A 27,235-nucleotide genomic window follows, 5' to 3' on the forward strand; every position below is an offset into this window, starting at 1 on the left:
AGCTGTAATTATGACATTTTTTCAAGTTTGTTTGTATGAGATCAATGCATGCGGTTTTGCCTTAAGCTACTCGTGCCCAGTCAAAACCACTCAAACCTGTTCTACAGCAGATAAGGCATGTCTGCCCGGATGCTTTAGGTTTTCAGATGAGAAAACACACCACGGTCAAACTTAACTTTTTGTCTGTTTGTGCATCATGTATCCCATCATAACCACCTGGTCGATCTTTAACCCATAGGCTATCATTATTATTTTAACTGCTTATTACTATTCATCAGAGTTGTGTCAGTTTATTATTCAGTATAACATTCAATGCAAGTCGTGGACCAAAAAAAAAAAATGTTTTCAACCTTAAAGGTTGAAGAATGTTTAGTTTAAGGCAAATTAGGCTAGATGTTATATGCAAATTGTTTTGATGCAAATACTGATGAAAGACTTGCTTGGTTGCCAACAGAACTGCCTCCAATAGATCCAAACCAGTAAATAAATACAAACAATAAATCCAGTAAAGCAATGCACCTGTAGCCAAGGGGGGTTCGGGTGCTTCGAAAGACCCACCCCTCACTGAAAAAGGTCCAGAATTTGTCCCATACATGAGCTCATTTGTCCAATTTTGACTGCTATGTCATCATAAATAGTGAAAATAACCCATCGAAAAAAGGTTTTTGGACCAAGTTGAATCCTCTGTTGGCTGTCGCTTCGGTGTGGCTAATCAGTATTGGCTAGTGCACATAATTATTTTTCATGAGTCCAACAATACAACTACTGTATTGTTTTTAAACATAGAAAACATTGTACAAGTGACTTTATTCCAAACCTTGGACCTTCTTGAAACAAAAAATGACCAATAAAAATGTGTGAAGCACCAAAAGTGACCCAAATTAAAATGAATTTGAATACTTTTTTGGCTATTGTTGTTATCCATGAATTTTAAATGAACTTTTTTTTATTATAATGACCATCCGGCAATCTATTTCAGCTAAAATAGTGCTTAAAATGTCACTAAAATGCAGTATTTAAATCTCATAATTAAACAGCCTAAATGAGGAAGAAAGGTCCACTTTTTGAGGCTGGCTACACCCACGGTTTTTGTTTCTTTAAAAACACAAGTTGCTTTAAAAACACAAATAAATTTGGTTCGAATTGTACCTGAGATAGATGGATGGATGGATGGAAAGATAAATAGAATGACAGACAGACAGACAGACAGACAGACAGACAGACAGACAGACAGACAGACAGATAGATAGATAGATAGATAGACAGACAGACAGACAGATAGATAGATAGAAAGGCAGGTAGGTAGACAGACAAAGGTAGGTAGGTAGACGGACGGACGGACAGACAGATGGATAGATGGATGGATGGATGGAAAGATAAATAGAATAGATAGATGGATGAATGGATGGATAAAGACAGACAGACAGACAGACAGACAGACAGACAGACAGACAGACAGATAGATAGATAGACAGACAGAAAGGTAGGTAGACGGACGAACAGATAGATAGAACAATAGATAGATAGATGGAAAGATAGATAAATGGAACGATAAATAGAACGACAGACAGACAGACAGACAGATAATCCAGCATTGAGAAATGGTGCCTGATTGTATGTACACTTAAAACTAACCCAGGCTCATTCTGAAAACGTAGTCCCGAGGACGTTTCTGGAGACCGCGAAATACGTCCCGGGAGGTACGCATTTTTGCAGTTTTTGGTTTTCACGAATCCACGAGAGGCCGCTGTGTGCGCCTTTTTGGCTTCTCAGACGTCTCCCGCGAGTGCCGTTCGTGCCCATGCTGTTCTCACTCGAACCCACCAGTGGCCGCTGTCGAATGAACGTCTGTCTGTCTGTCCTAATGATTGACTGGGCGACTGGACCCTCCTCCTTCCCCGAACCCAACCAATTTTACTGATCGACCCGCCCGCCCTAAACCCAACCAACAATTTGCAAAAGCCGTCCGGAAAAAGAAAAGACCTCGTCCGATTTTTTTTTTTTTTTAACCACGTTTTCAGATTTTACCACATTCTCACCCTGTTATAAACCTCTTCGCTTTATTTCTTGGATTCTGCTTTACTCTTACCTGATTTCTGGACCACTCTTCCCTGGACTCGAACCCGGTCGTCGTGGTCAGCTCCTCTCTGCGTCTCGAGTCCGCCGACGTACAGGACGAGCTAACCAGACAAACTGGTTGCGGCAGGAAAGCCCTCCACACGAAGGTAAGAGGTCAGCCGGCGAGCGCTAAAAGGAACTGCGTCATACCGCCCCGCAGCGCTCGATTAAAGCCTGTACCTCCGGCTACAAAATTCGCGTTCTCCAGAAACGTCCTCGACTACGTTTTCAGAATGAGCCTGGGTTGTTGCTTAAAATCAAAGTGGATTGTAGGTAAAAAGATTTAATAATCAGACACCAGCGCAAAATGTTTGATGCCTGATACAGCACAACAGAGAGCAGTCTTGGACACAGCAACTGTTCACAGTGGCCATACAAAGAAATGTCCCATAATTTACCATAATAGTTTTTTTTCCCGACGTAAACTTTAAAAACAGATCAATCTAAAACTAACGAAGTGCAAACATGCTGTTTTTTTGTTAAAGAACATCATAAGTATTTTCCTAAATAAAACGACAGCAGAGCATAAACTCTTTATAGGCATAACAATGAAAAAATGTGGCAACAGTGCAAATCCGGTAAAGAGAAAAACAAAGAACTATTTGTAAAAGACTGGTGACTTTAACCAATATTTTTAATAAGTCCTTATAAATAAAGCATGTAAACCGAAAAGCGGTTTCTTTTATTCTTTTTTTTTTTATTATTGTTTTCATTTAACAGTTTTGTTCTTTTACCTTTTTGCTGGTGGTTTATACTCGTATAAATGTTTGATTTATATAAGCAATTAAAAACTAGCAGCAAAGTGAGTGAAAGGTCATACATTAAATAACTAACCAGACAGAATTTCTGCATAATGCTTATTGTATATGTATGCAGTACCTAAGAATCGCATGAGAGCAAATGTTTTTCAGACCCAGAAGTTTTGTAGACTTATTTCAACAGCCCTCATTTCAACCTCACCTCATTCTCTACTTTAACAACCACATAATTAGGTGTGCACATAATTAAATGTTTTTGCTCCACTTAACGAAGAACCCATATAAATTACATTTGAATTAAAAAGAAGTAAACAAAACCCTTTACATTTTCACACTCCCATTACCCATGAGCCTCAACAACATCTTTAGTAATCAGATTACTCAATGGATAGAACCGGAATTTTGAATTCAATAAATTGAAGCACTCAGCTTACCTGTAAACGTTTCGAATAGTCTTTAAAAATGTTTCGTTACCTCCGCCGCCTCAGTATTTAATGCATTTTAGATGATTCTTGAAGAAATGGTGGGTCATTTTTGCATTCGAGTCACTTTTTGAGGGATGCCTGTAGGATGAGTACTTGTTTGTGTTACTGTGTTTTTGGTGTCCGATCTTGAGATCTTTGCAGGTGACGACCAATAAATCTCCAAGTGCGTCAATGAAGAATTCTGTACGTGGTTGGGAAAATAAAACAGCTACTTCAGCTGGTAAGTCTATCAAGTATTCACCATAAAATCATGAATTGGCTCCAGTAACCGGTTAGTTTTGTAGTTATAAAGCCGATCAATAAAATGTGATTGCTTCTTCTTTGCACATACAGCGGGGGAAATAAGTATTGAACATGTCATGTTTTTTATCCTGGGAAAAATATTTCTAAAGGAGCTTTTGACATGGAATTGAACCAGATTTTGGTAAAAACCCAAACAATTTAAACATAAAAATAAAATTGGTTATGTGTAATAACAATTGAATTACAGAGGGAGAAAGCGCTGAACTACTAAGATGTATTTAATACTTTATATAAAAGATTTTTTTAGGTAATGGCAGCTTAAAGACACTTCTCATGTGGAGAATGAAGTCACATGCATTGCTCAGGTGTGAGTTTTTCACAGACTTCAACAGTAAAAATGTGTAAAAGAGTAAAAATCTTGATGGTTCTGTGCGTCTCGTCTATCAAATCTGATCTTAATTTTGTATTTTCTATTGGATTCGTGTCAGGTGCTTGGCTGGGCCATTCTACAGCTTGATTTTCTCTCTCTTTCCAGAAAACACACACACACACAGTGAAGTAATTTTTAAGTAGTTGGCGCCTGTAGTGTTGTAAATACCCGCGCTCGCCTCCCTCGCGACAGAGCGCATATGAGATAAATGACATCAGTACATAATAACCGGTTATGATTATTACTGAACCGATATTGAATTGTCCGGGTCTGCATCACGGTGCACCGAAGAAACAATTAATTTTGACACCCCTAGAATAGGCGATGCAGTGGCGCAGTAGGTAGTGCTGTCACCTCAGAGCAAGAAGGTCGCTGGTTCGAGCCTCGGCTGGGTCAGTTGGCGTTTCTGTGTGAAGTTTGCATGTTCTTCCTGCGTTCGCATGGGTTTCCTCCGGGTGCTCCGGTTTCCCCCACAGTCCAAAGACGTGGTATAGGTGAATTGGGTAGGCTAAATTGTCCGTAGTGTATGTGTATGGATGTCAACAGTAAAAATGTGTAAAAGAGTAAAAATCTTGATGGTTCTGTGCGTCTCGTCTATCAAATCTGATCTTAATTTTGTATTTTCTATTGGATTCGTATCAGGTGCTTGGCTGGGCCATTCTACAGCTTGATTTTCTTTCTCTGAAAGCATTTGAGAGTTTCCTTGGCTGTGTTTTGGATCATTGTCTTGCTGAAATAGTTTCATCTTCTTCCTCCTGATAATGTAGATGTTGGACTGATCCATATTCATTTACCCAGACGAAGAGCAGAGGGTTTCTGAAGAACTACTGAGATTTTTTAGCTGCTGTCTGAGCTTTCACTGCCTTTCAAAACTTCCCTTTCTTCATGTGTTCAATAATTTTTCATGTTTCATTTTAGTTTATTACACATAAATTCATTTGTAAACTATGTTTTTTGCATATATGTGGATTTCTTTGGTTGTTCTCAACGTCTGGTGAAAATGTCAAGTCAATCGCACCTTTAGAAATATGTTTTCTGATAAGAAATGGTGGCGTGGTGTTCAATATTTATTTCCTAGCGTGTTCAATACTGTACTTCCCCCAAAATACAGCAAGTCAAAAGCCATTGATTGACTTCTTGCAAATACTTAATTCGTGATCTGTTAACACTTACCAGTGTGAGCCACTCTTTTGAGGAATGGGTCAAATCCGACCTTTCGCACAGCCTCCGTTCGACCCATGAAATAGTTGACGACTCCATCTACAAAAAAGCAGCCGTCAAACCCTGGCAGAGGTGCGCCGGTGCGCATTACACGTGTGATACAACCACCTTCATCGCTGCTGCCCTCCTCATACTCCAGCCTGAAGGAAAACTGGTTCGATTCTACTTGACCACCAACCTGAGGGAAAACAAATACTAATGAATGATTCAAAATCTGCAAAGCGATGTAAAAAAAGCCAAGGCGGATATATCTATATCCATCAAATCAAACAGCTCAACATTGTTGTCACTTGCTACGATGTTGATTAGACAGGTCTTTTGCAGTATTGGGCATGTTACTTAAAAAAGCATTATGTGGTTGCCCCACCACTACACACACACCAATCATCATCAGTTACATGCCTTAAAAAGTAAAAAATAAATAAATAAATTGAAATGCAAATCCAAGTATAAATAGCAGAAGCGAACAAATAGATTTTCCCTACCAGCAAATATTAATCAGACACCAAATATAAAAGCAGACACTCACCCGCTATAACGTCTGCACCAATGACTAAATCTCCAAAAGACCGATGAAAACATTGGTGAATTGTAGCTCTGACATGGACATGGGGGTTATAAATTACTGAAAAACATCTGCGGGTGAAGTATTGATCGCAAGTACTAAGATTGTGATCACATCTCGGTTGATATGTCATTTCAAATATTCGTAGCTTAAAACAGAATGAAATATGACTGGATTGTGCTCGCTCTTACAGCTATTGCTAGGGCTTTTTAGGTTAAGAGGTGTTTGAGTTATTGTCGTCTATCAATGAATGTGTCAGGAATATCAAAAACAAAACCAACTTACCACAACTCTTTTAGCGCCCCTCAGCTTGATCCATGCTGGCATTTCTCCCCTTGGGTTTTAGGTTTTGGAAAGGGAATAATATTCCACCACCCTGTCCAAACTTTTAAGATGCTGGATATCAGATTTACACAATCATATGCACACCGCTTTGGCTTGTTTCCCTCACTCGAAAGCTTGACAGAATTCCTGCATGTAGCTACGGTTGCTAAGCTACGATTGGTGCGTGGCGGTTTTCGGGTGTGGCTTAGGGTCAATTGAATATACAGTATAATTGAGCTCTCTGTCAGCCTGCTCTGGTGTGTGAGTGGGGTGGGTGAGTTTGTGTGTGTATGTGTGCGTAGGGGTAGGACAACCACATAACCACTGCAAAAGATCTATCTAATTTACGTTGTAGTGAATATCAATGTATAACTGATAATGAACTCAATCAAAATATAACAGGAAATATACTAAAATACTAAAAATAAGCAGAACATTTTTAGATATATTCAAATATTATCAGTTAAAATTATGTAATGATATTACAAAAATACGGTCAGGAGTTTAGGGTCAGTAGGATTTTTAAATGTTTTAAAATAAGCTTCTCCTGCTCACCAACGACACATTTGTTTAATCAAAAATACAGTACAAATTGTCAAATGTTATTGCACTATAAACAAATTTAATCATTTTTTCCAGTGATTTTAAAGATGATTTTTCAGCTTCATTATTCCAGTATTCAGAGTCACATGATCCTTCAGAAATCACTCTAATATAAAATATTTTTGTGTTTATTATTATTATTATTATTATTATTATTATTACATTTACATTTACATTTAGTCATTTAGCAGACGCTTTTATCCAAAGCGACTTACAAATGAGGACAAGGAAGCAATTTACACAACTATAAGAGCAGCAGTGAACAAGCGCTATAGACAAGTTTCAGGCGTGTAAAAGTCTAAGAAGCAAAAACATTAGTAGAATTTTTTTTTTTTTTTTTTTTTTTTTTTTTTTTTTTAATAGAGAGAGAGAGAGAGAGAGAGAGAGAGAGAGAGAGAGAGAGAGAAAGAGGGCTCAGTTAGTGGTATAGCCAGAGAGGCAATTGCAGATTAGGAGGAAAAGTGGAGACTAAACAGTTGCGTTTTTAGTCGTTTCTTGAAGACAGCAAGTGACTCGGCTGTTCTGATGTAGTTAGGGAGTTCATTCCACCAACTGGGCAGATTGAATGTGAGAGTTCGGGAAAGTGATTTCTTCCCTCTTTGGGATGGAACAACGAGGCGACGTTCATTCACAGAACGCAAGTTTCTGGAGGGCACATATATCTGCAGGAGTGAGAGCAGATACGAAGGAGCACAGCTAGAGGTCACTTTGTAAGCAAACATCAGAGCTTTGAATTTGATGCGGGCAGCAACTGGCAGCCAGTGCAAACGGGTGAGTAGCGGAGTGACATGTGCTCTTTTGGGTTCATCAAAGACCACTCGTGCTGCTGCGTTCTGAAGCAGCTGAAGAGGTTTGATAGAACTAGCTGGTAGCCCGGCTAGCAGCGAGTTGCAATAGTCCAGTTTGGAGAGGACAAGAGCTTGAACAATGAGTTGAGCTGTATGTTCAGATAGGAAGGGTCGGACCTTTCTGATGTTGTAGAGTGCGAATCTGCAAGATCGGGCAGTTCTAGAAATGTGGTCAGAGAAGTTCAGTTGGTCATCAATCGTAACTCCAAGGCTTTTTACCATTTTGGATGCAGTGATGGTTGCTCCATCCATCTGGATTGAAAAGTTATGGTGAAGGGTCGGGTTGGCAGAGACTTCAAGCATTTCCGTTTTCATGAGGTTAAGCTGGAGATGATGATCTTGCATCCAGAGTGAAATGTCTGACAGGCAGGCTGAAATGCGAGCTGGAACCGAGGGATCATCAGGGTGGAAAGAGAGGTATAGCTGGGTGTCATCAGCATAGCAGTGGTAGGAAAAACCATGTTTCTGGATGACTGTTCCTAAAGATGCCGTGTAGATAGAGAAGAGAAGTGGTCCAAGCACAGAGCCCTGAGGTACCCCAGTGTATAGATGCTGTAGGTTGGACACCTCTCCCCTCCACGACACCCTGAATGACCTGTCCGAGAGGTAGGAACTGAACCATTGAATAACAGTGCCTGTGACGCCCAGTGACTCAAGCGTAGATAGCAGGATCTGGTGGTTTACAGTGTCAAAAGCAGCTGATAAATCCAGCAAGATGAGGACAGATGATTTAGAGTCTGCTTTAGCCAGTCTGAGGTCCTCCACGACCGAGAGCAGGGCAGTCTCAGTTGAGTGGCCTTTCTTAAAGCCAGATTGCTTGTTGTCCATGAGGTTGTTTTGAGTAAGAAAGTCTAGGACTTGATTGAACACTACTTTCTCCAAAATCTTGGCCATGAATGGAAGCAGGGATACCGGTCGGTAGTTTTCAAGTAGCGTTTGATCCAGGTTGGGTTTCTTTAGCAGAGGGGTTACCCTAGCCTGCTTAAATGAAGTAGGGAATAGACCAGAGTCAAGAGATGTGTTAATTATGTGAGTCAGTGTTGGTATGACTGCAGGAGAAATGGCTTGCAGGAGATGAGAGGGAATGGGATCTAGCGGACAGGTGGTTGCATGGCTTGATAGCACGAGATTGGACACCTCAGACTCAGAGAGCTGGGAGAAAGAGGTGAGCGTGTGTGGTGTTGGTGGTGTATCTTGCGTGTTTGTTGTAGGTGCAGCAAATTGAGCACTGATTTTTGCAGTTTTGGTATAAAAGAATGTAGCAAAGTCATCAGTAGTGAGTGTGGAGGATGCGGGTGGAGGAGGAGGGTGAAGGAGGGATGAAAATGTTTTAAAAAGCAAGCGAGGATTGGTGGCACTGTTGACTTTCTGACGGAAGTATGTCTGCTTTGCAGAAGTAACCTCAGTCGAGAAAGAAGACAGGAGAGTTTGGTATGTTATGAGCTGTTCAGGATTTTTTGTTTTTCGCCAGCTTCTCTCAGCAGCCCGAAGTTTTGAGCGATGCTCACGGAGAACATCAGAGAGCCAGGGTGCAGGAGGACTGGCTCGGGTTGGTCTGGATGTCAGAGGGCATAGTCTGTCTAGACATGATGTTAGCGTGGAGCAGAGTGTATCAGTTGCACTGTTCGTATCAAGTGCAGAGAGTTTGCAAGATGGAGGAAGAGAGTTAGAAACAATGGTGGATAGTCTGTTGGGTGAGAGAGAGCGTAGGTTTCTGCGAAAGGCAACTAGAGTAGGAGTGTGTGGCGGCTCAGGAGTAATGTGGATGTTGAGAGAGAGAAGGAAATGATCCGATGTTTGTAGTGGAGTTACTAGTGTTTGGTCAGCGAGGCATTGTCGAGTGTAAATAAGGTCTAGTTGATTACCTGATTTGTGAGTAGCAGAAGTAGGTGCTCTTTTGAGGTCGAAAGATGCAAGCAAAGTCTGGAAGTCAGCAGCTTGAGGTCTTTCTATGTGGATGTTGAAGTCACCTAGCACCAACAAGGGAGTGTCATAATCAGAAAAAGATGAGAGAAGAACATCCAGTTCATCCAAGAAGTGACCTAATGTACCCGGTGGGCGGTAGATGACAACCACATTTATGCGAAAGGGGTGGATAATGGTGACTGCATGGAATTCAAAAGAGCTGATTTTTGGCAGGGACGGTCTCTGAGTGAATTTCCATTCTTTGGAAATCAGTAGTCCAGTCCCACCCCCTCTCCCTGTCTGACGAGGGGTGTGGGAAAGAGAGAAATTAGTAGAAAGAGCTGCATGTGTAGCAGTGTCCTCCGGTCTCAGCCAGGTTTCAGTTAGAGCCATGAGACTAAAGTCAGAATGAGTGGCTATGGAGGTAATAAAATCTGCTTTGTTAACAGCAGATTGACAATTCCAGAGGCCCACAGAGAGAGAGAGTTGTGAAATAGAGGATACATGAATTGATCGAAGGTTGTGAGGGTTGCGCCTGCAGCGTACCTCCCGTGCTCTGCGAGTATTAGTAACAACAGGAATTAGTAAACACATAATAAAGTGCAAGCAAAACAATAATGAGTGCAGAGAAAAGGGAAAAAAAATAAAGTAAGAAGTACTCAAGTGCTTTGTCGGTGTCTTTGCTCGGTGGAGTCGCACAGGTAGAGTCGATGGTCTTTACCCTCGCCGGTCTTCACACGAGGCGGGCTTCACACGAGGCGGGCTTCACACGAGGCGGGCTTCACACGAGGCTGCCGCGACCGCTGCCGCGGTGAGACTAGTCGCTTATATACACCCCCGAGCGCTTTGCTGATTGAGCTCAGGTGGACACGCCTCGAGAGTAAAAACACCCGAAACTGCGGCCGCGGGGGCGCGCGAAAAAACCTCCGGCTCTGCACGCAAGCTCTTACAGTAAACAAAAGGAAACAGTGGCTAAAACTTGCTAGTACTAAACACAGATAGCTGAAAAACAATTTTAAATGTCCAACAACCAATACACAACCAGCTGAAACAAGTCTAACTGTTCTCTAACCAAACACTAAACACAGATAGCTGAAAACAATTTTAAATGTCCAACAACCAATACAACAACCAGCTGAAACAAGTCTAAGCGTTCTCTAACCAAACACAGCAACTGAAAACAGGTCTAAATGTACTTACTCGGTGTTGCTCTCGATGCTACAGTGCTTCTCCTGCTAGCTAGACCAAATGTGTTCACATATATAGTCTTTACCTGGCGTTTGGACACGCCTCCAAAGTTACAAAGCACCCGAAACTGCGGCCGCGGGGGCGCGCGAAAAAACCTCCGGCTCTGCACGCAAGCTCTTACAGTAAACAAAAGGAAACAGTGGCTAAAACTTGCTAGTACTAAACACAGATAGCTGAAAAACAATTTTAAATGTCCAACAACCAATACACAACCAGCTGAAACAAGTCTAACTGTTCTCTAACCAAACACTAAACACAGATAGCTGAAAACAATTTTAAATGTCCAACAACCAATACAACAACCAGCTGAAACAAGTCTAAGCGTTCTCTAACCAAACACAGCAACTGAAAACAGGTCTAAATGTACTTACTCGGTGTTGCTCTCGATGCTACAGTGCTTCTCCTGCTAGCTAGACCAAATGTGTTCACATATATAGTCTTTACCTGGCGTTTGGACACGCCTCCAAAGTTACAAAGCACCCGAAACTGCGGCCGCGGGGGCGCGCGAAAAAACCTCCGGCTCTGCACGCAAGCTCTTACAGTAAACAAAACGAAACAGTGGCTAAAACTTGCTAGTACTAAACACAGATAGCTGAAAAACAATTTTAAATGTCCAACAACCAATACACAACCAGCTGAAACAAGTCTAACTGTTCTCTAACCAAACACTAAACACAGATAGCTGAAAACAATTTTAAAAGTCCAACAACCAATACAACAACCAGCTGAAACAAGTCTAAGCGTTCTCTAACCAAACACAGCAACTGAAAACAGGTCTAAATGTACTTACTCGGTGTTGCTCTCGATGCTACAGTGCTTCTCCTGCTAGCTAGACCAAATTATTATTATTATTATTATTATTATTATTATTATTATCATCATTCATTTTCGGCTCAGCCCACTTATTAATCCGGGGTCGCCACAGCGGAATGAACCACCAACTTGTCCAGCACTTTTTATGCAGTGGATGTCCTTCCAGCCGCAACCCATCTCTGGGAAACAACCAAACACACTCACTCACACTCATACACTACGGACAATTTAGCCTTCCCAATTCACCTGTACCGCATGTCTTTGGACTGTGGGGGAAACCGGAGCACCTGGAGGAAACATGCGAACATGCGAACTCCACACAGAAACGCCAACTGACCCAGCCTAGGCTCGAACCAGCGACCTTCTTGCTGTGAGGCGACAGCACTACCTTCTGCACCACTGCGTCGCCCCATTATTATTATTATTATTATTATTATTATTATTATTATTATTATTATTATTATTATTATTATTAATGGTAATAGTAATAAAAGCAACAATGACTGGACTAATAATTTCATTCGAAAATACATACAATACGTTATAAATATTTAATACATAAGTATTTAACAATTTTTTTTTACATTTAATAAATACCACCTTGATGAACAGAATAATTTTCTTAAAAAAAAAACATGAAAACTTTTGACCAGTCGTGTATAAAAAACTGAAGATATATTGTTCAAAACTACAATTATACTAGTTCATTAAAATGATGAAGTTGACATAAATACCACATCTAGTTCAGGATTGGCTTCCATAATCTTCACAAAGCTCTCGATGTTTGTGTTTTCCAGGAACACAAAGTCATCGTCCACCCACAGGAAGTATTTTGTTGTGACCTGCGACAATGCCAGATTTCTGCCTGCAAACCAGCCCTGAAAAACCCGTTTAGCCGATGAAAATCTGTTCTACGGCAACATCTGATTTTAAAAGCCTCATGTTAACAGTACCTGTGCCGGCGGCATTATATAATGCTCGATATTTTCACCCTTCACCTTCTCTGGTTCCAGACTGTCATCAGCAACAATGATCTTGATTTTGGGATAGAGCGAGCGGATGCTCTGTATGAGGACATTCAGCTCTTTATATCTCAAAAACACTTTAATTAGCACGGTCACCTGTGAGTTCACATCTACAGAGAGAAGGAGACATAATTATGCGATCAAAATGACGATTATGTTCATAATACAAGACTAAAATCCAGTCCCTGTAGAATTATGCAGGGTCAATTATTAAATATCTGCTGCCTAAAGTGAAATTTCTCAAAAATGATGGAATTATTTGATCCAATACTGTGAAAATCTGAAAAATCTTGCAAAATTTTGATCTCAAGAATCAGTGGACTCGCAAAAATGCTGGAGGGATTAGTAATCAATAATTGATTATCGTTGTTAATTATGCTAATAACAATTTTCACTTTGATTCAGCAATCCTGAGCTTTTATTCTGGCATTACATGGCTTTCCCACATCATTTTGGTCCAAATTATCAACCTATTCAAAAGGCTTTCTTGATTTTTTCATTTAGTTCAAGTGTTCACACTTAGCTGATAATCAATAAAGCGTATTTGGCATGCTGTCCTGAGCCCGGTAATATCTTCGAGCCCGGAGCTCCCTCCCGTTAGAAGGGCGAGAGCGGAGTTCGAGCTCAGGTAGGTCTCGAGAGCTCCCCTGCTTGTCGCCGCGTGAGAAGTGTAAACTAGTGTTGTTTTTTGGTGATAATTTGGTTTAGTCGATTGGCTAATGTTTATGTTTTTGGACTGTGGGAGAAAACCGGGGGACCCGGAGGAAACCCACGCGAACACGGGGAGAACATGTAATCTCCGCACAGAAACACCAACCAGCCTGATAGGAGGTTGGACCAGCGGTGTTCTTGCTGTGAGGCAACAGTGCTAGCCACTGGGCTACCGTGTCGCCCTATCGGAAAAAGGGGGAGGAAGTAGGGGTGGAAGGAGGGGGAAGCTTCAAGACGAAGATAACTGGAGTGAAAAACTCTAGTTATTTATAATGCTTCCGTAATCATCTAATGGGTCAGATTACGGAGCTAATGAGGAGCCAGCCGTGTTGATCATAAGCATGTGATCCTCTCGAAATTAGTTTATAAACTAGTTTATAATTAGTTTAAAACCACACTTATCTAAAAGTATTTACAAAATAGAAATAATTTCCATTATTTGAAAATAAAGCTGAAATAAAATAGATTAATACACAAATTATGGACAAACCCAATCACTGGGTTAAAAAAAGGTGTATTTAAAAAAAATAATGTTTATTTTTGAATATATTGAATATATAATTGAGCTCTCTGTCAGCCTGCTCTGATGTGTGCGTGGGGTGATGAATAAATCAAAATATAAGGCTGTCTTGATTTATTCATTTACAGAGATTAAACAAAGTATTTAAAAAATAGAAATAATTTGGACAATTATGGACTAAAATCATTGGGTAAAAAAAATCCAATATTGGGTTTGTTTATTTTTGACCCAACACTGCTTTAAGACAACCCAGCATTTTTTTAAGAGTGCGCATATTAAATAAAAAGGAAACAAGAACTAGAAATCCAGCTTGGAATCTGACAGATTAAATAAATTGACATACTAAAAGCACTAAACCTAAAACATCAAGCAAAACAGAAATATACAGTTGAAGTCAGAATTATTAGCCCCACTTTGATTTTTTTCTTTTTTAAGTATTTTCCAAATGATGTTTAACAGAGCAAGGACATTTTCACAGTATGTCTGATAACATTTTTTCTTTTGGAGAAAGTCTGATTTGTTTTATTTCGGCTAGAATAAAAGCAGTTTTTAATTTCAAGAGTTCCCACTTAGATATGCTTGGCGTATAAAGCAGGTTTGGCATGCTGTCCCGGGAGAGAACCCTGAGCTCGGAGATATTTGAGCCCAGGGCTCCTGCCCGGTCGATAAGCATATCAGGAGATCCGAGATCAGGTAGGTCTCGAGAGCTCCCCCTTTAGAAAAGGGAGGAAAAGGAGGAGATGGGGTGGAAGGGGGGATTCTTCCAAACGAAGATAGAAACAGTAGGGAGAAAATGATCCATTTATAGTAGACTAGGATCACTCTGATTGGATTATTACTGATTACAGATGAGTGGCCAGATGTGCTCGATCATATCACGTGCTCCTCTCGAAATTAGTTTATGAAACTTCACTTTTTAAAACCCATTTTTAAGGTTTAAAATTATTCTCTTCTTTAAGCTATTTTTTCAGTAGTCTACAGAACAAACCATCATTATACAATAACTTGCCTAATTACCCAAACCTGCCTAGTTAACCTAATTAAGCCTTTGAATGTCACTTTAAGCTGTATTGAAGTGTCTTGAAAAATATCTAGTCAAATATTATTTACTGTCATCATGACAAAGATAAAATAAATCAGTTATTAGAAATGCGTTATTAAAACTATTATGTTTAGAAATGTGTTAAAGAAATCTTTTCTCTGTTAAATAGAAATTTGGGGAAAAAATAAACTGGGGGGCTAATAAATCAGGGGGGCTAATAATTCTGACTTCAACTGTATATAAAAAAACTAACAATAATAAAATGGATAAAAAGCACGTTAATTAAAATCAATAAAACCCATTGAAGTATATAAAATACTATTAAAACAACACTTTTGAGAAGATAACGTATATTAAACAAGTTAAAGCTCACCTTTCCCTGGGTCAAACAAAACAGGAACTGACAAACGTCTGATCTCAATTGGGAATATGACCTCATGGTTGTCAAAAGAGAAATACGCTGTGGGCACACATATATATAATGAAATTTTGTAAAAATAAAAGGCAAATACGTAAACCGTATGTTTGTAATGTCCCTTACCGAGATCTTGTGTTTTGATGTGGTAGACTGTGCTGGTGTAGGTCAGCCTGCTCAGGAGCTCGTTCAGCTGTTTTAGGCTGCTGGACGAGATGCTCAGTTCTTTCTCGTTTTGTCCGTCCACCAGCTCTCCAAACTGCTCATCCAGCACTGAGAGAAGCCCCTTCTGCACCCTTAGAGTCACCTGAAGACATTTTACATCCCATGTGCTCATTATACTTACTTTTTTGGGGATTTACTACATGAAAATAAATCGCCTTGCATTATAGATGGTTAAAAAAAGCTCTCTTTGATTTTAATTGATCATTTTAATGAAACAATATACAGGGGTTGGACAATAATACACTGGCCAATTTAGTGTTGGAGGTTTCATGGATAAGTTTGTCCAGCCTGGAGGCCGATGTTCATTGATTGCACATTCCACCAGTAAGAAAAGAGTATCAGACTCTCATATCATATCAGATATTCTCCTCTTGGATAATCATTCATACACACATCATATTCTCTTCTTAAAATATTTTAATGCACACAACATTATGGGTGACATATCAGAGTTCAAAACAGGACAAATTGTTGGTGCAAGTCTCGCTGGAGCATCTGTGACCAAGATAGCAAGTCTTTATGATCTATCAAGAGCAACAGTATCCAGAGTAATGTCAGCACTGCACCACATCCAATAGGAGGAACTGTGGATGCATGAGGAAGCTGTCTGAAAGGGATATCTGGGTGCCAACCTGGATTGTACCCAAAAAAACAAAACCACAGCTGCCCAACCCACTGCAGAATTAAATGTGCACCTCAACTCTCCTGTTTCCATCAAAACTGTTTGTCGGGAGCTCCACAGGGTCAATATATATGGCTGGGCTGCTATAGCAAAACCTTTGGTCACTCATGCCAATGCCGAACATCGGCATCAATGGTGCCCACAGTGAAAATCTTGGGGTGTGGACCATGTGAAATATGTATTGTTCTCTGATGAGTCCACCTTCACTGTCTTCCCACATCTGGGGGAGTTATGGTGTGGAGAAGCCCCAAAGAAGACTGTTGCGTACACAAAGTGAAGCATGGGGTGAATCAATACACTCATACCTGTCAGATATGCTTACGGTTCAGCTTATTTAAATTAACAGCCATTATAATGACATAGAATCAAACTATCAAATCTCATTAGCCGTTTCTTCACTGTATAACTTACACATTCTGATTAAAGAGCAACGAATGAATCTCTTATTTATTTCGATTTTTTTCTTTTCATTACATTAAATAACAGAGATGTCGCTTAAAAAATGCGAACATCTAACGTTATAATGAAAGCTTTCGATTGCTCTAACTTTTTATGCTCATTTAGGATGAAATTAGTTGTGTTTGAAAAAAAACCCACCAAGATCGACATCTTTAGATATTATTATTATTATTAATTATGTGTATATGTCTGTTCAAACACGCACCCAAAACCCAAACTTTTACTCCGTTACAAATCGCGTGTACAGAATCCGTTTGTGAAACAGCGTCTATTTATCACTATGGAGCGCGTCCATAGTGCACCGCTATATGACTGTTTTGAGGATTGCATATGAAGGGGAGACGGCATCTGTAATGAAAAGGAAAGGGAATCCTGCCATTTTTATATTTATTTCAAAGTGTTTTCATGCTTAAAGCGAAAGCACAGAACAGACTCAAGAGCAATTAAGAGCAAGGGGTGGCCCCTGGTGGTTCTGTGGTATGGATTGCATATAGGGAGGCTCGGCTCTTTAACGTTTATTTGCCACCCTTCAGAGAAAGACTGAAAATATGGGAGAAATACGGGGAAATGCCTTTACAGGATGATAGCGGGATTTAACTGTAAAATTCGGGGGAATCCCGAAAAAAAACGGTATGTACATTGCAAAAAATGCTTTTCTTACTTAGATTTTTTGTCTTCTTCTAGTCCAAATATCTAAAATTCCCATTTCAATAAGCATTTTCTAGGCAAGCAAAATACGTTGTCTTGTTTTCAGAAATAATATGCCAAAATTAAGTGAGTTTTTCCTTAAAACAAGCTAAATAATCTGCCAAATGGGGTCAGCAAAATAATCTTGTGTCAAAAGAAAAAACATACACTAATATAATACTAAATACTAAAACATACACTTAAAAAATAACATTTAAATAAGCTGAAACAACACAATTCTTGAGTTTAACTTCAACGTTTTATGTTCAATCCATTTAAAACTGTAAAAACTAATAAGCTAACATAATTCCTTCATGTTGTCCCCACACAAATCGATTGTGTGGAACCCAGCATTTTTACAGTGTGTACCTTGTTTTAAATAGTAAAAGAAATAAGTTAGACACACATCACATTACAATTTTTTTAAGCTAGTTTGGTATATTTTTAAGGTGTACATTTTCAAACCGGTCAGCTCTAAGCTTTAATCTGATCACACTTGTAAAAACACTTGTCATACTTTCAAAATCTGCTTTCATTGTGGATGCACATATTTTCATTTCACATGATCACTCTTTCAAACCAGATCAAACCAGATCATTGTTCATATCAGATCATTGATGCAATCAAATATGACATTTGATGATTGTTCAAACTACTTATTTAAAACCAGCTGAAACAACACAATTCGTGAGGGGGGACAACTTAATTGTTTTATGTTCAATCCATTTAAATTTGTAAAAACTAATGAGTTAACTTAATTCCTTCATGTTGTCCTAACACAAATCAAATCGATTGTGTGGAACTCAGCATTTTTACAGTGTGTCCATTCAGAACATTTAGTTTCTTTACCAAAACCTTTTTTTTTTCAACCTGGTGCTTTTAACAAACAGTTCATTCAGTAGCAATACAAAGTACCCCTTAATGATCAATGAATATTACGGTAAACACAGCAAATATTACACTCACAAACGCTTTTACAGCATTTTATAGCAGTTATAGCAAATTTTAGCAGTTTATACAGCTTTCAAATGTGATCGAGTCATTTGAATACACAAGCAATAAATAATAATACTGTATCAACTACTGTTTTTTTTATCTGAAATCTTAATTTGTAACTTAAAAATTATAAGACGAGTTGAAGATCTATGGATGAGCTCAGTTGAATTAATTCATGGACAAATGTATTAAACTGAATAATAAGAGATGCACAGAAAATTGCACCAAATCAATTAAATAATAAGCTGTAAAAGCCTATTTTGTGGCGGCACGCTCACACTTGTTGCCTTACAGCAAGAAGATCGCTGATTCGAGTCCAGGCTGGGTCAGTTGGCATTTCTGTGTGGAGTTTGCATGTTCTCCTCGTGTTGGCGTGGGTTTCCTCCGGGTGCTCCAGTTTCCCCCACAGTCCAAACACATGTGCTATAGGTGAATTGAATTAACTAAATTGGCCGTGTGTGTGTGTGAGAATGAGAGTGTGTGGATGTTTCCCAGTACTGGGTTGCAGCTGGAAGGGCATCCGCTGTGTGAAACATATGTTGGATAAGTTGGTGATTCATACCACTGTTCAATTCAATTCAATTCACCTTTATTTGTATAGCGCTTTTACAATGTAGACTGTGTCAAAGCAGCTTCACATGAAAGGTCATAGTAAATTGGAACAGTGTAGTTCAGTTTGAGTGTAGTTCTGTGATGACTCCTGATGAATAAAAGGACTAAGCCGAAGGAGAATGAATGAATGAACTTATTTTGTGTATTGACAAGGATATTATGTGATTATGTGTATTGTATAACACAACTGAAAATATGCTGAAATGTTTGAAGAAAAATTCACTTTCAATGATCTGTTATGATAAAAGTACTGAAGGTTTTGAAAATGTACCAATCTCTTGTAAAAAATTGCTAAACCAATTAAAAAAAACGGTATCAATGCGTAATTGAAAGCTCACAGAGCAACAGATAAAAGGAAAAGTCCAGCAGAAACCAGTGATAGATTTAGGTTAAAAAACCCACCACCTTTAGAGAAACAAAAAACTAATTTAGCTGGACAAACCTTGTAAACGGGTCTCGCTTCTGCTTGCAGTGCTAGACCTATAATGATGACACATTGCTTTCATTAATATCAATAAAAATGCATTATTGTGTTGAATGTCAGGCTTTCCTATCAAAATAGATTCTGTCAAGGACTTTAATACTGTCTTTGGTCACCAGTAATATTGTGGAATAAGAATTTAAAAGAACAGTTATCTATTTTATCCTATATATGTATATAAAATATATAAAAATAGATTTATTAGGGCTGTTTAATGATTAATTATGACTTATAGCAGACAAAATAAAAAATTGGGTTTACATAGTAACATAACATAGTAACTATATAATTTAAAAATAGATATAAATACATATGTAGATGTTTTTAAAGTTAACACAAGTATTCATGCTTACATATGTACACACACTCACCGGCCACTTTATTAGGTACACCTTACTAGAACCAGGTTGGACGCCCTTTTGCGTTCAGAACTGGCTTCATCCTTCGTGGAATAGATTCAACAAGGTACTGGAAATTTTCCTCTGAGATTTTGCTCCATATTGACATGATAGCCACATGGAGTTGCTGCAGATTTGTCGGCTGCACATCCATGATGTGAATCTCCCGTTCCGCCACATCCCAAAGGTGCTCTATTGGATTGAGATATGGTGACTGTGGAGGCCATTTGGGTACAGTGAACTCATTGTCATGTTCAAGAAACCAGTCTGAAATGATTCACGCTTTATGACATGGTGCGTTATCCTGCTGGAAGTAGACATCAGAAGAAGTGTACACTGTGCTCATAAAAGGATGGACATGTTCAGCAACAATACTCAGGTAGGCTGTGGCGTTGACACGATGCTCAATTGGTACTAAAGGGCCCAAAGTGTACCAAAAAAATATCCCTCATTCCATTACACCACTACCACCAGCCTGAACTGTTGATACAATGCAGGATGGATCCATGCTTTCATGTTGTTGATGCCAAATTCTGACCCCACCATCTAAATGTCACAGTAGAAATCGGGACTCATCAGACCAGGCAAGTATTTCCAATCTTCTATTGTCCAATTTTGGTGAGCCTGTGTGAATTGTAGCCTCAGTTTCCTGTTCTTACCTGACAGGAGTGGCACCCGGTGTGGTCTTCTGCTGCTGTAGTCCATCCGCCTCAAGGTTGGACGTGTTGTGCATTCAGAGATGCTCTTCTGCAGGCCTCAGTTGTAACGAGTGCTTATTTGAGTTACTGTTGCATTTCTATCAGCTGGAACCAGTGAAGCCATTCTCCTCTGACATCAACAAGGCATTTGTGCTCACAGAACTGCCACTCACTGGATGTTTTCTCTTTTTCGGACCATTCTCTGTAAACCCTAGATATGGTTGTGGATGAAAATCCCAGTAGATCAGCAGTTTCTGAAATACTCAGACCAGCCCGTCTGGCACCAACAACCATGCCACATTCAAAGTCACTTAAATCACCTTTCTTCCCCATTCTGATGCTCAGTTTGAACTGGAGCAGATCGTCTTGACCATGTCTACATGCCTAAATGCATTGAGTTGCTGCCATGAGATTGGCTGATTAGACATTTGGGTTAACAAGCAGTTGGGACAGGTGTACCTAATAAAGTGGCAAGTGAGTATATATATATATATATATATATATATATATATATATATATATATATATATATATATATATATATATATATATATATATATATATATATAAATAAAAGCTTTTACAAATATTTTTAAAAGCATAAGAGAATTTCGAAAGCTTTTCAGACGATCAATAATGACTCACCAGGAATGCGTGTTTTATTCATAGGAGTGACTCTGAAGCCTTTAATTGGATACTGGAGTGGAGTGTTTGCAGGAGCCAGAATAAGCACGTCATTTTCTCTGCCTGTCCTGAAAAAGACACCAATGTTTCTGTCTAAAGCTCTAAAGTGTGATTTGGCTGAAATCGGTTTATTAAAAGGTAATAAACCTGATCTGGTGTTGTCTGAACTCTTCCGCACGGCGTTTCTGCATCTCCTCCAGCTCGTCTTTTGACACATATTTGTTTGCAGGATCCGTCTTTTGGCAGGAACAAGGTGTTGGATTGTCATTGCGGAAAGGCCCTATACTGAGCACAGGTGAAAAAAATACTGAAGAATGATGATCAGGTAAAAGTAGCAGCTTTAAAATGGTTTAATAAATTAGTATACTGTATATAACCAGCAACCTTCTTGCTGTGAGGTGACAGTGCTAACCACTGAGCCACCATGCCACCCTTTGGCTTCATTTATTTTCCTTCGGCTTAGTCTCTTTATTTATCAGGGGTCACCACAGTGGAATGAACCACCAACTATTCCAGCATATGTTTTACGCAGCGAATGCCACAGACCAGTACTGGGAAACACCCATATACACTCACACTACAGCCAATTTAGCTTATTCAATTACCCTATAGCACATGTGTTTGGACTGGGGAGCACCTGGAGGAAACGTCAACACGAAGAGAACATGCAAACTCCACATAGAAACACCAAATGACCCAGCCAGGGTTTGAACTGGCGACATTCTTGCTGTGAGCCACCGTGCCACACAAATGACAGATACTTTAAATAATGGGATGGCCGTTGAGCCTGTCTCATCCTTCAAGTTCCTGGGGACCCACATCTCAAAGGACCTTTCCTGGACCACCAACACCTCCAGCCTGGTCAAGAAGGCTCACCAGCGCCTATTCTTCTTGAGGCAACTTAAGAAGAACCAGCTTTCATCAGCCGTCTTGGTAAACTTCTACCATTGCACAATAGAAAGCATCCTGACCAACTGCGTCACAGTCTGGTATGGAAGCTGCTCTGTTGCTGAGCGTAAGGCACTGCAGCGGGTGGTGAAAACTGCCCAACGCATCACAGGGACTACACTGCCAGCCATAGAGGATATCCAAAAGAAACACTGTCTGCGCCGGGCACGCAGTATTCTTAAGGACACCTCTCACCCTGCTCACAGACTGTTTTCTCTCCTGCCTTCCAGCAGGCGCTTCAGACTCCCCCATACAAAAACCAGCAGACTGAGGAACAGCTCTTTCCCCAGAGCTGTCTCCCTCATGAACTCTTCCCCTCACTGACTCTTTTGCCCCCCAATACACCCCCCACACTCCTCTAACTTATACTCCTCACAATCACTGCACTATTTAACATTTGCACATTTAAAGTTTGCACATATTCATTGCACTGATTCATTTATTTGAACTGTACATACCCACTGCACATGGACATTTGTAATTATGTTTATCTATCTGCACACTTCTGCTATTAATAGTATCCTGTACATATATTCATTTATTGTAAATCTCTATTCATAGCTAATACAACCTGTATTTAATGTTGATAGTACATCCATCTGTAAATATCACCATAGTTTTTCTATAACTGCACTTTATAACTTATACCTGTATCCTGCACTTGCTGCTATTGCACTGATGGTTAGATCTAAACTGCATTTCGTTGCCTTGTACTTGTATATGTGTAATGACAATAAAGTTGAATCTAATCGAATCTAATCTAATCTAATCTAATCTAATCTAATACAAGGACATTACAGTCTCTGAGTTGAACATTACTGTAAAATGAATCTACTTACTTTGGTTTGAGGATGTTTGCAGTCTTTGAAGAATTGCTGTAACTTGAAGTTCTGAAAACACAAATTTGAGTACAATTTACATGGGCGTGTTGTTTGTCTCCCAATGAAACTGGAGCAGGGGTGAATAATAGTGTCAAATATCTTCTCACACCATAGTATTATATTACTTTTATGGTGGGAAGGATGTTAGGTGTTACGCTTAAGCGTCAAAAATCACAATATAAACATCACAGGATCACAGGTGTGGCTTTCTTCATCAAATCATAAAAACGATTTACGATTGTATTTTTAATTGCAGTGGATGGTATTAAGACTTTCAAACACATGCAAAACAATGGTCAAGGGGTATATGATAGGGTTTGGTGAAAAAAAGAGATGTTAATGAGATATTTAACACCATTTTGATGAATCATAAAACAATATTAGGTAAAACATGAAACACACTGCTTAGAAAGCTCAGCAAGCATGCATTTCATTCATTCTTTCTCCTTAAGCTTAGTCCCTGATTATCAGGGGTCGCCAGAGCCGAATGAATCACTAACTATTCCAGCATATGTTTTACACAGCGGATGCCCTTCCAGCCACAACCCATTATTGGAAACACCCATACACACTCATTCATAAACACACTCATGTATGGCCAATTTAGTTTATTCAGTTCACCTACGGCGCATGTGTTTGGACTGTGGGGAAAGCTGGAGCACCCGGAGGAAACCCACGCTAACACGGGGAGAACATGCAAACTCCACACAGAAATGCCAACTGGCCCAGCCAGGACTCGAATCAGCAACCTTCTTGCTGTGAGGCGACAGTGCTAACCACTGAGCCACCCTATCTACTTTTCTTCTTATTTGTAATTCTTTTAAATACTAACTCACAATCCACTATCAGTTCAGTTATGGGTCACATTTTCCAGCTTCAAAAACTCTATCAGACTCAGTGACGGTTTTGGGTAATATATTATATTAATATATAATCTTATATTAGATTATATTAGACTTATATTAGACTTTTGTTTTCAATAGCGATTTTAAAACTTTAATATAGGAAGTCATCGACTATGCAGAGGCTATTATTCATCAGAAATTGACCGTACATAGTTTTACATTAGGAAATGCAGTCTTCAAGTACCAGAGAACAGATGTAACACGTTGTAACACGTAAACATTAGTTTTCAGGCACGCTCATGTCAAAGTAATTTTCAACTCGTTCATTTTTGTTTTCAGTAGTGACAAAGCACGAATCCTCAAACATGATTTTTTACAACACGTTTTTAAACATAATAGTTTAAGTAATTTTTTGTCTTTCCCATGGTGACAGCAAAATATTTTACTAGTTATTTTGCAAGATAGTTGTATTCAGATTAAAATTTAACTTAAAGACTTAATTAGGTTATGTTAACTAGGAGAGTTGGAATAATTAGTCAAGCTTTTGTATAACTGGTTTGTTGTGTAGACAATCAAAAATATACAGTAAATATTTCTTAAGGAGTCTAATAATACTGACCTTAAAATTGCATTTAAAAAAAAAATAAAAACTGCTTTTATTCAAGACAAACTGGAAGAAATAAGACTTGTTATGACTCCAGAAATATTATTTTGTTTGATAGGAAATACTGTGTAAATCTCCTTGGTTTAAATTAGTGGGAGGCCAAATAAATTGATTTCAACTGTATCTGTTAAAGTTTACAGGTGCAAAAATGTGCCTTGGTGTACTTGAATATTAAAAAAAAAATCACAAAGTTACTTCTCAAATAAATTAACATGGAAGTTTTTTCTGAGTTTAAGTTATTTAATTAGCTTGTAAAAAATAACTTCAAATAATTGTTTAAGTAATTTGTGATGTATGTTAAAGTGGCCCCCTAAAAGTAAAAGTGGCCCACTAATATCCACTCCTAGGGTGTTTTTGAAAAAGAAATCACCGTATTTATGCCCATTATCAGCTGGTTAGACAATGATTCACTTTTGTAGTAAAAGTTAAAATATTGGTGTCTTGGATGCATCAAATCCAGAGACTGTAGTGAATATTGATGTATTTTAATGTGTGGTGTTGGTTGTAATACGATATAAAGCTACTGTAAACTATCTACTGAGTGAAGTAAAGGATATACTGTTCATTTTTGATTATGTAATTACAGTTATTACAGCTGCCTTTAAGTTAGTAAATACATTCAACCATTCTGTATAAATCAGTTCAAAGAAGCAAAGTAGTTGTATTTTCTTCCCCATACTTCACATTATTTGATTGTTTTGATTATTTAAAGAATTGCACATGCCTACATGTATTGGTATTGATGAAATTTGGGTTGGGTTGGAAATTTTGCATCATTGCTTTGAAATGTTTAATGCTTTGTAGGACTTTTCTTCTTTTTTGGGGTACAGTAATTATATTACTGTATAATTACAGGTATGATTGTTTTAAAAATGATCAAGTAGCCTATTAAAAAACATGATAAAGATAATAGGGATAGAGTTTAATCTCTGCCTAGACATTGACATTTGTATTGACTTTACAAGTTTTTAAAAAACTAAATTACATACAATTTTAATAATAAATACTTAGCCAACCTATTTATTGCTTGTAGCCTATTAAAAGCAACTTGCTCTAAAGTAAAATAACTAAACAATGGTCATTTATGGTCATATATTTTATGCTTCACAATTTAACAAAGGAATTAATTGAGAAACACATTCTCAATACGGTAGCATCAAAATTAACTGGACGCATGCAAGTCAAACTATTACGAATTCGTTGTTATTAAGGAAGGCTTTTACACTGTTACAGCGTTCATTTTAAAGGTCATTTAATGTGTTATAAAGTGTTGACTTACCTCACTATATGTGCTGAAGGTTTACTCCAGATAAAATCAGAATAAAATAACGCGAGAAGGATAACCGTGAACAAAATTAAGATCAATACAATTTTGCGGGATCCATTCATGGTTAAATCTGTCCAAATTACATCTTGATTAAAAACATCGTCCTATACTTGTGAAAATGTCGAAAAAAATCGTTAAAAGCGTATTGAATTTACGTCAATGAGCGTCAAAAGCCATTTTAAAGATACCGTGACACAGGTGTGTTACCTGACCAAAAGTATTGGGAGTGTCAGTATGGCAAGCCGATTGTACACTTAATCTAAAACCTGAAAGTCTACAATTTTATGCTACAAGTACTTAAGTTAGAATCTATTACATTATTAGTATAATTCGGTGGCTACGCGTGCCTTTTTACTATTTTATAAGCTTTTAAATAGATAGTAGCAATAGAGGAAATGTCTATTAAATGTTTGTTTACATCTGAAAGCCCTTTTTAGCTCTTGCTCTTCCAGTCAGATGTTAAAGGGATAGTTCACCTAAAAAATGAAAATTATGTCATTATTTACTTTGTTTCAAACCAATTGGACTTGGGTTTTTTATGTTGAAAACACGAAAGAAAATACACTCGCCGGCCACTTTATTAGGTACACCTGTCCAACTGCTTGTTAATTAAAATTCCTAATCAGCCAATTACATCCCTGCTGAAAAATCCAGCTTAAACCAGCCTAGGCTGGTTGGCTGGTTTTAGCTGGTTGACCAGCCTGGTTTTAGAGGGGTTTTGGCCATTTCCAGGCTGGTTTCCAGCTATTTCCAGCCTGGTCTTAGCTGGTCAGGCTGGAAAATGACCAGCTAAATCCAGCTAAAACCAGCTTGACCAACCGGGTTTAAGCTGGACATAGCTGGTTTAGGCTGGGCTCCCAGCCTGACTAGGCTGGTCAAGCTGGTTTTAGCTGGTCGTCTCCCAGCCTGACCAGCTAAGACCAGGAACAGGAAACTGAGGCTACAATTCACACAGGCTCACCAAAACTGGACAATAGAAGATTGGAGAAACGTTGCCTGGTCTGATGAGTCTCGATTTCTGCTGCAGCATTTCGGATGGTAGGGTCAGAATTTGGTGTCAACAACATGAAAGCATGGATCCATCCTGCCTTGTATCAACGGTTCAGGCTGCTGCTGGTGGTGTAATGGTGTGGGGCATTTTTTCTAGGCACACTTTGGGCCAATTAATACTTTGGGATGTGGAAGAACGGAAGATTTGCAACATGGATGTGCAGCCGACAAATCTGCAGTAACTGCGTGATGCTATCATGTCAATACGGACCAAAATCTCTCAGGAATAATTCCAATACCTTGTTGAATCTATGCCACAAAGGAATAAGGCAGTTCTGAAGGCAAAAAGGGGTACCTAATAAAATGGCCGGATTATTGGGTGAA

At 38.9% G+C, this 27,235-nt stretch overlaps 1 protein-coding gene across 2 annotated transcripts; it reads right to left on the bottom strand.

The window, feature by feature from the left end:
* Positions 1–274: 274 nt before the first annotated feature.
* LOC130219454 (beta-1,4 N-acetylgalactosaminyltransferase 2) lies at positions 275–26,071 on the bottom strand. 2 transcript variants are annotated; one of them, XM_056451864.1, is made up of 12 exons: positions 25,814–26,071; positions 22,984–23,034; positions 21,344–21,481; positions 21,158–21,264; positions 19,378–19,415; positions 15,401–15,581; positions 15,233–15,319; positions 12,515–12,696; positions 12,296–12,439; positions 5,364–5,433; positions 5,208–5,294; positions 275–3,542 (listed from the first exon to the last, which is right to left on the bottom strand). In XM_056451864.1, the coding sequence occupies exons 1-12, from the start codon at positions 25,921–25,923 to the stop codon at positions 3,361–3,363; spliced, it is 1,377 nt and encodes a 458-aa protein (XP_056307839.1). In that variant the 5' UTR covers positions 25,924–26,071; the 3' UTR covers positions 275–3,360. The 2 variants fall into 2 exon arrangements, with proteins under 2 accessions (XP_056307839.1, XP_056307838.1); XM_056451863.1 differs by having other exon boundaries at positions 5,208–5,433.
* Positions 26,072–27,235: the final 1,164 nt, after the last annotated feature.

Source organism: Danio aesculapii, chromosome 25, assembly GCF_903798145.1.
Source record: "Danio aesculapii chromosome 25, fDanAes4.1, whole genome shotgun sequence".
Classification (NCBI taxonomy): domain Eukaryota; kingdom Metazoa; phylum Chordata; class Actinopteri; order Cypriniformes; family Danionidae; genus Danio; species Danio aesculapii.